The sequence below is a fragment of the Salmo salar genome, chromosome ssa02 (assembly GCF_905237065.1).
Source record: "Salmo salar chromosome ssa02, Ssal_v3.1, whole genome shotgun sequence".
Classification (NCBI taxonomy): Eukaryota; Metazoa; Chordata; class Actinopteri; order Salmoniformes; family Salmonidae; genus Salmo; species Salmo salar.
The window spans coordinates 10,790,369-10,805,408 of NC_059443.1; the positions used below are offsets into that span (position 1 = coordinate 10,790,369).

Consider the following 15,040-nt stretch of genomic DNA (forward strand, 5'->3'; position numbering starts at 1 on the left):
CAGCACATTCATCATGTGTCCTACCCCCACACATGGGATGGGATAGACAGACTGGGAAGCATACAACAGTAGCCGCCTGGGTCTGGTCTGCAGACCTCTGCTTGTAGTTCCACTGTAGTTCCAAACAGTTCACGTTTTGACTCCTCACAATGACAAACTGGCACCCAGCACTGTGCTCTGAGGCAGACCTGAGTTCAAATAGTCTTTATTTTTTCTCTTTCTGATACTCTGCTCGAGTGACATAGAGTATGGAAAAGTACTTGCGGATGAATATGAAAATCTGAGTATTGCAAAAGGATTTTACATTGATCAGAAATAAATGTTGTCCCGAAACACACATGCATGACAAGTATTCTTCCTCATTTGAACTTTCTCTTTCATGGCTTTCCAGAATGTTCTCCTCTGTCAGCAACCAGACTCACACAGACTGACAGACAGACACAACTAGTTGTCCTGCCTTAGATGCATGATGTATGTTTATACTGGGTGTTTTCACCCCCTGTTTGTCTTCTATGTCAACATACAGTTACAGAGAGAGCAACTGGTGCTCTGCCCAGTAGAGTGGTGTAAAGTGCTGCTGGTTCTGGTGGTGTGTAGTGGTGTAAAGTGGTGCTGGTCCCTGTGGTCTGTAGTAGTGTAAAGGTGTGCTGGTCCCTGTGGTCTGTAGTAGTGTAAAGGTGTGCTGGTCCCTGTGGTCTGTAGTGGTGTAAAGTGGTGCTGGTCCCTGTGGTCTGTAGTGGTGTAAAGTGGTGCTGGTCCCTGTGGTCTGTAGTGGCGTAAAGTGGTGCTGGTCCCGGTGGTCTGTAGTGGCGTAAAGGGGTGCTGGTCCCGGTGGTCTGGAGTGGTGTAAAGTGGTGCTGGTCCCGGCAGTCTGTTGTGGTGTAAAGTGGTGCTGGTCCCGGGGGTCTGTAGTGGCGTAAAGTGGTGCTGATCCCGGTGGTCTATAGTGGTGTAAAGTGGTGCTGGTTCCAGTGGTGTGGAGTGGTGTAAAGTGGTGCTGGTCCCGGTGGTCTGTAGTGGTGTAAAGTGGTGCTGGTCCCTGTGGTCTATAGTGGTGTAAAGTGGTGCTGAAACTTAAGAATGGGAAACATCGACATTGCGCACATAGATCTACCACTTCTTAGACTAATTTCTATGTGAATTTGTCCGGGTCGCCCCAAAAACGTACATATTGCAGCTTGAACTTAACTCAAATATTAACTCACAGAGCAGTTCACTCTTAGCCTATAACAAACCAACCCCCTAAAAAAAGGAAGCTTTTTTGTGCTTTGCTCCATCCGATCCTATCCACGGCTATTTGTTACCCTCTTTTCTCATCCTCTCCCTCCTTTTCTGTTTCCCTCCTCAACGGACTGAAGCCCAGGGTGCATTTTTAGTGCCCTCCCATAGAGGTCCCTTAGCTCCTGTTATGATCCTTATTTATGTATCCTGTTACAAATGGAAGTGGTGTCAGGGTTCGGTGAGCAAGGCTGCTCCAGTATTTCCCTTTCAGTTGTGACTGTCTGACAAACTGAGGGATGACCGGACTGGACAGACACTTCTTCTCCGCTGAATGTTGTGTTTTGTTTGAGGCCCATGTCTGTCTGAAGACTCTGGGCCAGCTTGGTTGATTTATTGTAAAGTGGGGGTAGAGTAATGTCCCTGTCCCTGACCACTCTCTCACACCAGCAATGTGTGTGTGTGTGTGTGTGTGTGTGCGTGCGTGCGTGCGTGCGTGTAAAACTCAACTCTCAACAATAACAACAGGACATCATTATTATAAGGTGATATTTGATGATAGTGATGATGATGGTGTACTACAATCTGGTACAACATGGTCATTATGTGGTGGAAGCCTGTCAATCTGTCCCACAGATAAACAATCTCCACAGGTTGTCTTATCCAAGCATGGCTGGAATGTATCTTATCCAAGCATGGCTGGAATGTATCTTATCCAAGCATGGTGTCACAACGTCCACAGAAGGTGGCGCCTCTCCCCATTCGGGCGGCGCTCGGCGGTCGTCGTCGCCGGCCTACTAGCTGCCACCGATCTCCTTTTCTTTTTCTTTTGGTGATGTCTGGTTTTGTTAGCACCTGTTTTGAGTTAGTTCATTTGTGAGGGTATTTAGTCTGTCTGTTTTTGGTTATGGATTGTGCGGGATTGTTTCGTGTCATTTTAGTGGAGGTTGGGGATTTGATTTTCCTCTGCCGTTTCGTATTAGGCATTAGGGTTTGCTGGGCTGCGTCCCGACTCGATTTAGGGCTGTTACCTATCGTTTGAGTTCTGTACCCTGCCTTGTTTTTCGGCACTTTGGACTGTATTCATTAAAACGTGTTTTCCCACGTACCTTAGTCTCCTGCGCCTGACTTCACCCCTCCTGCATGATCGAATCTAATGACAGAATCCCGCACCGGAAAAATCATGGAGTCAGCAGGAGCAGAAGCGCCAAGGAATGGGTTACCCAGCACGCCAACATCCTCCATCGCCTGGGTACGGCTATGGACCAGGTGTTGGCGCATCTGGAGAGCTTGGAGAGAAGCGCTCCCCCACCCACGCCAGCAGCTGCTAGACACCCTGCGCCCCTACCAGCGCCGACGGAGTCCAGCCACAGTGGGATTAAGCTCGCGCTCCCGAGGGAGTTCGATGGGACGGCCGCTGGGTGTAAGGGGTTCCTACTCCAGCTGGAGCTGTACCTAGCGACCGGCGTCTGGGAGGGTCCGGACTCGGCTAGGGGCAATTACCCGGAGTTCACCCGCCGCTTCCGGGCTGTATTCGATCATCCACCGGAGGGCAAAGCGGCGGGTGAGCGACTGTTCCATCTGAGACAGGAGACGAGGAGTGCCCAGGACTTCGCCCTGGAGTTCCGGACCCTAGCGGCTGGAGCGGGGTGGAATGAAAGGGCCCTGATTGATCACTACCGTTGTAGCCTGAGAGAGGACGTCCGCCGGGAGCTGGCATGTCGGGACACTACCATCACCCTGAACCAGCTCATTGCTCTGTCCATCAGACTGGACAACCTGCTGGCTGCCCGCGGGCGTTCCAATCGGGCCCTTTTCATTCCACCTCCCAGCCCTCCTGCTCCAACGCCCATGGAGATAGGGGGGGCTGCAGCTAGGAAGACCAGAGGGGGAGTCTTCTCCTGTGCCCACTGTGGTCGCAGAGGGCACACTGCCGACCGGTGCTGGAGAGGCTCGCCCAGGAGATCAGATGGCAGGCAGAGCACCACTTCGATGCCTCAGGTGAGTCAGCACCAGCCTCACCCAGAGCCCCCTGTCGGCCACATGCATGCCTTAGTTTCTTTTCCTGAGTTTTCCCCTCACTCCCAGCATAAGGCGCTAGTCGATTCAGGCGCGGCTGGGAGTTTTATGGACCGTGGGGTCGCCAATAAGTTAGGGATTCCCCTGGTTCAGTTAGACCAACCCTTCCCCGTGCACGCCCTAGACAGTCGACCACTTGAGTCAGACCTGGTTAGGGAAGTCACTATGCCACTGGTTATGGTGATGCGGGGGGGTCATGAGGAGCGTATCAGCCTCTTCCTCATTGATTCCCCGGCGTTTCCGGTGGTACTGGGAATTCCCTGACTGGCCACTCACAATCCTAAAATTTCATGGAGACAGAGGGCTCTTAAGGGGTGGTCGAGGGAGTGCTCGGGCAGATGTATAGGGGTTTCCATCGGTGCGACTACAGTGGAGAGTCCAGACCAAGTCTCTACCGTGCACATTCCCTCAGAATATGCCGATTTGGCTTACGCCTTCAGTAAAACGAAGGCGACTCAATTACCACCTCATCGACGAGGAGATTGTGCGATAAACCTCCAGGCTAACGTTGCACTTCCCAGGAGTCACGTGTATCCTCTGTCTCAGGAGGAGACAGTGGCTATGGAGACATACGTCACTGAGTCCTTGAGGCAGGGATACATTTGGCCATCCAAATCACCCGTCTCCTCAAGCTTCTTTTTTGTAAAGAAGAAGGAGGGAGGTTTGCGTCCGTGCATTGACTATAGAGGTATAAATTCCATCACGGTGGGTTTCAGTTACCCGCTACCTCTCATCACTACGGCGGTGGAGTCATTTCACGGGGCACGCTTCTTCACAAAACTGGATCTCAGGAGCGCGTACAATTTGGTGCGTATCCGAGATGGGGACAAGTGGAAAAAACGCATTTAGTACCACATCTGGCCATTATGAGTATCTCGTCATGCCGTATGGGTTGAAGAATGCTGGGGTGTGGTGGTGTACATCAATGACATTCTGATCTACTCCGCCACACGTGCCGCGCATGTGTCTCTAGTGCGTAAAGTGCTTGGGCGACTGTTGGAGCATGGCCTGTACGTCAAGGCCGAGAAATGTGAGTTCTCCAAACAAGCCGTCTCTTTTCTGGGGTATCGCATTTCCACATCCGGGGTGGTGATGGAATGTGACCGCATTGCGGCCGTGCGTAATTGGCCGACGCCGACCACGGTTAAGGAGGTGCAGCGGTTTTTAGGGTTTGCCAATTACTACCGGAGGTTTATCCGGGGCTTTGGGCAGGTGGCGGCCCCCATTATCTTACTGATGAAGGAGGGCCCGGTGCGGCTGCAGTGGTCGGTGGAGGCGGACGGAGCCTTTTGTCGACTGAAAACCGTTTACCGAAGCCCCAGTGCTGGCGCATCCGGACCCCTCTTTGGCATTCATAGTGGAGGTGGACGCGTCTGAGGCTGGGGATGGAGCTGTGCTGTCACATCGTTCGGGCGCGCCCCCCGAAGCTTCGCCCCTGTGCTTTCTTTTCTAAGAAGCTGAGTCCGGTGGAGCGTAACTATGATGTGGGGGACAGGGAGTTGCTAGCTGTGGTCAGGGCCCTGAAGGTGTGGAGACATTGGCTTGAGGGGGCGCAACACCCTTTTCTCATCTGGACTGATCACCGTAATCTGGAGTACATCCGGGCGGCGAGGAGACTGAACCCTCGCCAAGCCAGGTGGGCTATGTTTTTCACGTAATTTCAGTTCACTATCTCGTACATACCAGGTTCCCAGAACACCAAGGCCGACGCACTGTCTCGTCTCCACGACTCTGAGGAGCGGTCCATCGACGCTACTCCCATACTTCCAGCCTCCTGTCTGGTGGCACCGGTGGTCTGGGAGGTGGATGCGGACATCGAGCGGGCGTTGCAGTCCGAACCTACTCCACCTCAGTGTCCCGCGGGTTGGAAGTACGTTCCGCTCGGTGTCCGTGATCGACTGATCCGGTGGTCGCACACGCTACCCTCCTCAGGTCATCCAGGGATTGAGCGGACAGTGCGGGCTCTTAGAGGGAAGTACTGGTGGCCCACTTTGGTGAAGGACGTGAGGCTCTATGTCTCCTCCTGTTTGGTGTGCGCCCAGTGTAAGGCCCCTAGACACCTGCCTAGAGGGAAACTACAGCCCCTCCCCGTTCCACATCGGCCATGGTCCAACCTGTCGGTGGATTTCCTCACGGATCTCCCGCCGTCTCAGGGGAACACCATGATCCTGGTCGTTGTGGATCGGTTCTCAAAGTCCTGCTGTCTACTCCCTTTGCCCGGTCTTCCTACGGCCCTACAGACCGCGTAGGCCCTGTTTACTCATGTCTTCCGGCACTACGGGGTGCCTGAGGACATCGTCTCGGATCGAGGTCCCCAGTTTACGTCCCGAGTGTGGAGGGCATTTATGGAGCGACTGGGGGTCTCGGGAGAATGGGCGAGGTTCATGCCATGGGCCGAGATGGCGCAGAACTCTCTCCACCACTCCTCTACTAACCTGTCGCCCTTTCAGGTGGTGTTGGGTTACCAGCCGGTCCTGGTATCCTGGCATCAGAGCCAGATTGAGGCTCCTGCGGTGGAGGATTGGGTACAGCGCTCTAAGGAGACCTGGAGCACCATCCAGGAATCCCTTAAACGGGCTGTGGGATGGCACAAGGAGAGCGCTGACCGCCGCCGCAGTGAGGCCCCCGTGTTTACCCCGGGGGACAGGGTCTGGCTCTCAACCCGGAACCTGCCCCTCCGCCTGCCCTGCCGGAAATTGGGTCCGCGATTTCTGGGGCCGTTTAAAGTCCTGAGGAGAATAAACGAGGTGTGTTATAGGTTGCAGCTCCCTTCGTATTACCGGATTAACCCCTCGTTTCATGTGTCTCTCCTCAGGCCGGTGGTAGCTGGTCCACTGCAGGACGCTGAGGTGTGGGAGGTCCCTCGGCGTACACAGTCCGGTCCATCTTGGACTCCAGGCGTCGGGTAGGGGGCCTGCAGTACCTCGTGGACTGGGAGGGGTATGGCCCGGAGGAGAGGTGCTGGGTACCGGTGGAGGACATCTTGGATCCATCACTGTTGCAGGAATTCCACAGCCTCCATCCGGATCGCCCTGCGCCTCGCCCTCCGGGTCGTCCTCGAGGCCGGCATCGGCGCGCTGCGGGAGCCGCGCGTCAGGGGGGGGTACTGTAACAACGTCCACAGAATGTGGCGCATCTCCCCGTTCGGGCGGCGCTCGGCGGCCGGCCTACTAGCTGCCACCGATCTCCTTTTCTTTTTCTTTTGTTGATGTCTGGTTTTGTTAGCACCTGTTTTGAGTTAGTTCATTTGTGAGGGTATTTAGTCTGTCTGTTTTTGGTTATGGATTGTGCGGGATTGTTTAGTGTCATTTTAGTGGAGGTTGGGGATTTGATTTTCCTCTGCCGTTTCGTATTAGGCATTAGGGTTTGCTGGGCTGCGTCCCGACTCGATTTAGGCCTGTTACCTATCGTTTGAGTTCTGTACCCTGCCTTGTTTTTCGGCACTTTGGACTGTATTCATTAAAATGTGTTTTCCCACGTACCTTAGTCTCCTGCGCCTGACTTCACCCCTCCTGCATGATCGAATCTTATGTCACATGGTTGGAATGTATCTTATCCAAGCATGACTGGAATGTGTCTTATTCAAGCATTGCTGGAATGTATCTTATCCAAGCATGGCTGGAATGTACTTTATCCAAGCATGGCTGGAATGTATCTTATCCAAGCATGGCTGGAATGTGTCTTATCAAAGCATGGCTGGAATGTATCTTATCCAAGCATGGCTGGAATGTGTCTTATCCAAGCATGGCTGGAATGTGTCTTATCCAAGCATGGCTGGAATGTGTCTTATCCAAGCATGATTGGAATGTGCCTTATCCAAGCATGGCTAGAATGTATCTTATCCAAGCATGGCTGGAATGTGTCTTATCCAAGCATGGCTAGCATGTATCTTATCCAAGCATTGGCTAGAATGTATCTTATCCAAGCATGACTGGAATGTGTCTTACACAAGCATGGCTGGAATGTGTCTTATCCAAGCATGGCTGGAATGTATCTTATCAAAGCATGGCTGGAATTTGTCTTATCCAAGCATGGCTGGAATGTATCTTATCGAAGCATGGCTGGAATGTATCTTATCAAAGCATGGCTGGAATTTGTCTTATCCAAGCATGTCTGGAATGTGTATTATCCAAGCATGGCTAGAATGTATCTTATCCAAGCATGGCTGGAATGTGTCTTATCCAAGCATGGCTAGCATGTATCTTATCCAAGCATTGGATAGAATGTATCTTATCCAAGCATGACTGGAATGGGTCTTATCCAAGTATGACTGGAATGTGTATTATCAAAGCATAGCTGGAATGTGTCTTATCCAAGCATGGCTGGATTGTATCTTATCCAAGCATGACTGGAATGTGTCTTATCCAAGCATGACTGGAATGTGTCTTATCAAAGCATGGCTGGAATGTGTCTTATCCAAGCATGACTGGATTGTATCTTATCAAAGCATGGCTGGAATTTGTCTTATCCAAGCATGGCTGGAATGTGTATTATCCAAGCATGGCTAGAATGTATCTTATCAAAGCATGGCTGGAATGTGTCTTATCCAAGCATGACTGGATTGTATCTTATCAAAGCATGGCTGGAATTTGTCTTATCCAAGCATGGCTGGAATGTGTATTATCCAAGCATGGCTGGAATGTGTATTATCCAAGCATGGCTAGAATGTATCTTATCCAAGCATTGCTGGAATGTGTCTTATCCAAGCATGGCTGGAATGTATCTTATCGAAGCATGACTGGAATGTGTCTTATCAAAGCATGGCTGGAATGTGTCTTATCCAAGCATGGCTGGAATGTGTCTTATCCAAGCATGGCTGGAATGTGTCTTATCCAAGCATGGCTGGAATGGGTCTTATCCAAGCATGGCTAGCATGTATCTTATCCAAGCATGACTGGAATGTGTCTTATCCAAGCATGGCTGAATTGTATCTTATCCAAGCATGACTGGAATGTGTCTTATCCAAGTATGACTGGAATGTGTTCCATTCTCCTAATATTCAGTGGTTGTGTGCATGTTGTTTTGATCAACATGTTGTTGTTTCCACAGTCAACTGGGCTCTGCTAATTATTTTAACACTTAGCAACCACCTATAGATACAGAACCCTCCATCACACAGACAGTTAGACACGGCAGATGAGAACAACCCAGTAAAAGAAAGAACACACTTGTTCAGTATATCTCTCTGTTGTTATCTGGCTTTCGTTCAACTGTAGATCATGTCTGTCATTATTTGGAATATCATTATTTTGACTTCATAGCAATCTGAAATGAATGGATATCTTCACTTTGTGTTCACATCATATGTTGTTGAACTTTCTGCTCATACAGTGTTGGTAACTTTGCATGAATGGGGGAATCTGTCTGTGTCCTCATAGTGTATGTCTGCAGTGCAGCTGGAGCTAGGTCAGAGGCACTCCAACATTAGTGACAATCTGGTTAGCATTATCTACATGTCAAGGAAAGGAAAGATCCCTTGTCTGCCACTATTGATGTTCTGTAGTTCCATCTCTCCCCCCCTCACTTTTCATCCCTCGCTCATTTCATTCATATGACTTGGTTTGGATTTGGTATTATTGGAAGTGGGGATTTTTCTTAATGTCTGGTGTTGTGTTTCTATGGTGATGTCCTTGCTGTCTCTCTCCTAAAGAGTTAGTTATCTCTTCCTAACTGGTCCAACATACTGTTCCTCACATGAGTCACTCTCTTTAGAGGCTTATAGAATTCTAAAGAGTATAGGGAAACATCAGTGAGGAAGTTTTTTCCCACTCTTGGGGGTGATGTGCAGGACAGATGGATATGGGTCTGTGCAGTCAGTCTTGTGGCAAAAAGAAGAGAATAACATAACTGGAATGGCAGATGTGTGTCTAACCTAGATAGAGGAAGAGGGGAGGGAGAGCCGCAACACTGCCTGCCATGGCACAGACAGAACTAGCCCCATCTTTCATTTGTTCCCTGGTATTTTTATGACAACTCATCAGGTTCATGTGCAACGGGCCCATTCTTGTAACCAAACACAGAGCTGCAGAAACAAGCATCTCTCTCTCTTTCTCTCCTTGTCTCTCTGTCTCTCTCTCTCTCTCTCTCTCTCTCTCTCTCTCTCTCTCTCTCTCTCTCTCTCTCTCTATTCAATTCAATTCAACTCTCTCTCTCTCTCTCTGTCTCTCTCCAGCTCTGGGACAGATCATGCTGTATGTGGATGGAATGAATGGCCTCATAAGTCACAACGAAACCGTCCAATGGCTTTACACACTCGTTGGATCCAAGGTACAGTACGAAGTTCCCTGCAAAGGAAATATCATTGTACTTTTGCATTTGACCATAAAACAACTGTAAAACATGCAAGACCGACCTCCTTGGTGGTGTGACAGCTCTCCCCAATTCTCTGATGGCCAGGTCAATCTATTTTCTCCCCCAATCCCTCTCTATCTGTCCCCTCTCTCTCTCTCTCTCTCTCTCTCTCTCTCTCTCGCTCTCTCTCTCTCTCTTTCTCTCTCTCTCTGTCTCTCTCTGTCCCCTCTCTCCTTCTCTCTCTCTGTTCCCTCTCTCCTTCTCTCACTCTCTCTGTCCTCTCTTTCTCTCTTGCCCACTCTATCTCTGTCCTTTCTATCTCTGTATTTCTCTCTCTCTCTCCCTCTTTCTCCTCTGGGCGAGAGTGTCTCTGTATTTCCTGCTCTAACCGATTCTTCTCTCCTCTGCTCCTTCTTCCTGGCCAAGTGTAACACACAGTATGTTTTTGATCATGTCCCGTTCAGGCACTCACTTTATTACACACAGATCTTCACATCCCTTCCTTTTTTTCTCTGTCTTTCTTTCTCTTTTCTGGCTTTACATTCTGGCTGTACCATGCCTCGGCATTATTCACCCCTACAAGTACAATCCCTGTTCCCTTATTTCCTATACATCCTCTATCAGGCCATTATCTCAATCACTCAGGGTTGTCAGAGCAGGAAAACCTCTTATTGGGCACTATGTAATGACACATTGAAACCCTATCAGTGGTTAACATGCATGCTGTACCTCGTTGGTCACATTTAAACCCTATCAGTGGTTAACACGCATGCTGCACCTCGTTGGTCACATTTAAACTCTATCAGTGGTTAACATGCATGCTGCACCTCGTTGGTCACATTTAAACCCTATCAGTGGTTAACATGCATGCTGCACCTCGTTGGTCACATTTAAACCCTATCAGTGGTTAACATGCATGCTGCACCTCGTTGGTCACATTTAAACTCTATCAGTGGTTAACATGCATGCTGCACCTCGTTGGTCACATTTAAACCCTATCAGTGGTTAACATGCATGCTGCACCTCGTTGGTCACATTTAAACCCTATCAGTGGTTAACACGCATGCTGCACCTCGTTGGTCACATTTAAACCCTATCAGTGGTTAACATGCATGCTGCACCTCGTTGGTCACATTTAACCCTATCAGTGGTTAACATGCATGCTGTACCTCGTTGGTCACATTTAAACCCTATCAGTGGTTAACATGCACGCTGTACCTCGTTGGTCACATTTAAACCCTATCAGTGGTTAACATGCATGCTGCACCTCGTTGGTCACATTTAAACCCTATCAGTGGTTAACATGCATGCTGTACCTCGTTGGTCACATTTAAACCCTATCAGTGGTTAACATGCACGCTGCACCTCGTTGGTCACATTTAAACCCTATCAGTGGTTAACATGCACGCTGTACCTCGTTGGTCACATTTAAACCCTATCAGTGGTTAACATGCACGCTGCACCTCGTTGGTCACATTTAAACCCTATCAGTGGTTAACATGCACGCTGTACCTCGTTGGTCACATTTAAACCCTATCAGTGGTTAACATGCACGCTGTACCTCGTTGGTCACATTTAAACCCTATCAGTGGTTAACATGCACGCTGCACCTCGTTGGTCACATTTAAACCCTATCAGTGGTTAACATGCATGCTGTACCTCGTTGGTCACATTTAAACCCTATCAGTGGTTAACATGAATGCTGCACCTCGTTGGTCACATTTAAACTCTATCAGTGGTTAACACGCATGCTGTACCTCGTTGGTCACATTTAAACCCTATCAGTGGTTAACATGCATGCTGCACCTCGTTGGTCACATTTAAACCCTACCAGTGGTTAACATGCATGCTGTACCTCGTTGGTCACATTTAAACCCTATCAGTGGTTAACATGCATGCTGCACCTCGTTGGTCACATTTAAACCCTATCAGTGGTTAACATGCATGCTGTACCTCGTTGGTCACATTTAAACCCTATCAGTGGTTAACATGCATGCTGCACCTCGTTGGTCACATTTAAACCCTATCAGTGGTTAACATGCATGCTGCACCTCGTTGGTCACATTTAAACCCTATCAGTGGTTAACATGCATGCTGCACCTCGTTAGTCACTGATGCCAAGGATGTTATGGCGCCTGTACAGTTATAACATGTAGAATGAGATTGGTATGGTCCCTGGTGCATAAAACCTGTTCTGCTCTGCTCTGCTGTGTGTGTGTGTGTGTGTGTGTGTGTGTGTGTGTGTGTGTGTGTGTGTGTGTGTGTGTGTGTGTGTGTGTGTGTGTGTGTGTGTGTGTGTGTGTGTGTGTGTGTAGTTCCGTCTGGTAGTGAAGACAGCTCTGAAACTGTTACTGGTGTTTGTGGAGTACACTGAACCCAACACTGCCCTGCTCATCCATGCTGTCAACACCGTGGACACCAAGAGAGGTAGGAAAGACCAGACCACTACCCTACACACACACACATTGTAGACACCACGGGAGGTAAGTGTGTGTGTTTATTGAAGAAGACTGTAACTCTCTCCTCTGGTGGGGTTTAGTTACCTGCCTCTGTAAAAGCTCCACATTGTGTCCTCTCCAGTAGTGGGGGGAGGTGTGTGTGTCTCCACTCTGTCTAAGCCCATCACTGCTGTGGCTGTGTAAAGGAGAGAGAACCTGATACCAGGAGCTCTGGGTGAGACTGAGATGGTCCATGACCCCACTGTCTGACTGCAGCGCTGCCTCTCACACACACACACACACACACACAGCTACTACTACTACCCTGGAAACTGTTCAGGACACTTGAGCTGCCTCCAACTAGTCCAACTGTACATGATCTACTCCTGATATCATTACTGTTTCAGCTTCTATTAGTCTAATATTACATGATCTACTCCTGATATCATTACTGTTTCAGCTTCTATTAGTCTAAAGTTACATGATCTACTCATGATATCATTACTGTTTCAGCTTCTATTAGTCTAATGTTACATGATCTACTCCAGATATCATTACTGTTTCAGCTTCTATTAGTCTAATATTACACAATCTACTACTGATATCATTAACATTTCAGCTTCTATTAGTTTAATATTACACAATCTACTACTGATATCATTACTGTTTCAGCTTCTATTAGTCTAATATTACACGATCTACTCCTGATATCATTACTGTTTCAGCTTCTATTAGTCTAATGTTACATGATCTACTCATTTTTTACATTTTACATTTTAGTCATTTAGCAGACGCTCTTATCCAGAGCGACTTACAGTAGTGAATACATACATTTCATACAATTTCATACATTTTTTTTTTTGCTGGCCCCCGTGGAATGAACAAAGTTGCAAACACCATGCTCTACCAACTGAGCTACAGGGAAGGCTCCAGATATCATTACTGTTTCAGCTTCTATTAGTCTAATATTACACGATCTACTACTGATATCATTACTATTTCAGCTTCTATTAGTCTAATATTACACGATCTACTCCTGATATCATTACTGTTTCAGCTTCTATTAGTCTAATGTTACATGATCAACTCCAGATATCATTACTGTTTCAGCTTCTATTAGTCTAATATTACATGATCTACTACTGATATCATTACTGTTTCAGCTTCTATTAGTCTAATATTACACAATCTACTCCTGATATCATTACTGTTTCAGCTTCTATTAGTCTAATATTACACGATCTACTACTGATAGCATTACTGTTTCAGCTTCTATTAGTCTAATATTACACGATCTACTACTGATATCATTACGTTTCAGCTTCTATTAGTCTAATATTACCCAATCTACTACTGATATCATTACTGTTTCAGCTTCTATTAGTCTAATATTACACGATCTACTCCTGATATCATTGCTGTTTCAGCTTCTGTTAGTCTAATATTACACAATCTACTCCTGGTATCATTACTGTTTCAGCTTCTATTAGTCTATTATTACACGATCTACTACTGATATCATTACGTTTCAGCTTCTATTAGTCTAATATTACACGATCTACTACTGATATCATTACTGTTTCAGCTTCTATTAGTCTAATATTACACGATCTACTCCTGATATTATTACTGTTTCAACTTCTATTAGTCTAATATTACACGATCTACTACTGATAGCATTACTGTTTCAGATTCTATTAGTCTAATTTTACACGATCTACTCCTGATATTATTACTGTTTCAACTTCTATTAGTCTAATATTACACAATCTACTACTGATAGCATTACTGTTTCAGCCTCTATTAGTCTAATATTACACGATCTACTCCTGATATCATTGCTGTTTCAGCTTCTATTAGTCTAATATTACATGATCTACTACTGATAGCATTACTGTTTCAGATTCTATTAGTCTAATTTTACACGATCTACTCCTGATATTATTACTGTTTCAGCTTCTATTAGTCTAATATTACATGATCTACTCCTGATATTATTACTGTTTCAACTTCTATTAGTCTAATATTACACAATCTACTACTGATAGCATTACTGTTTCAGCCTCTATTAGTCTAATATTACACGATCTACTCCTGATATCATTGCTGTTTCAGCTTCTATTAGTCTAATATTACATGATCTACTCCTGATATCATTACTGTTTCAGCTTCTATTAGTCTAATATTACATGATCTACTACTGATATCATTACTGTTTCAGCTTCTATTAGTCTAATATTACACAATGTACTCCTGATATCATTACTGTTTCAGCTTCTATTAGTCTAATATTACACAATCTACTCCTGATATCATTACTGTTTCAGCTTCTATTAGTCTAATATTACACGATCTACTCCTGATATCATTACTGTTTCAGCTTCTATTAGTCTAATATTACATGATCTACTCCTGATATCATTACTGTTTAAGCTTCTATTAGTCTAATATTACACAATCTACTACTGATATCATTACTGTTTCAGCTTCTATTAGTCTAATATTACACAATCTACTACTGATATCATTACTGTTTCAGCTTCTATTAGTCTAATATTACATGAGCTACTCCTGATATCATTACTATTTCAGCTTCTATTAGTCTAATATTACACGATCTACTACTGATATCATTAGTTTCAGCTTCTATTAGTCTAATATTACATGATCTACTCCTGATATCATTACTATTTCAGCTTCTATTAGTCTAATATTACACAATCTACTACTGATATCATTACTGTTTCAGCTTCTATTAGTCTAATATTACATGATCTACTCCTGATATCATTACTATTTCAGCTTCTATTAGTCTAATATTACACAATCTACTACTGATATCATTAGTTTCAGCTTCAATTAGTCTAATATTACATGATCTACTCCTGATATCCATATGGTTCCATTCAAAGTGTATTTTATATATATATATATATATATATATATATATATATATATATATATATATATATATATATATATATATACACTGCTCAAAAAAACAAAGGGAACAC

General features: G+C 46.2%; 1 protein-coding gene across 1 annotated transcript in view; it reads left to right on the forward strand.

Moving 5' to 3' along the window:
- Nucleotides 1–15,040, forward strand: part of LOC106574139 (FH1/FH2 domain-containing protein 3) — a 214,502-nt gene that overhangs the window by 167,103 nt on the left and 32,359 nt on the right. The window contains 2 exon segments of the mRNA XM_045697307.1: nucleotides 9,470–9,564; nucleotides 11,904–12,015. Coding sequence (XP_045553263.1) covers nucleotides 9,484–9,564; nucleotides 11,904–12,015 — 193 coding nt within the window. The 5' untranslated portion in view covers nucleotides 9,470–9,483.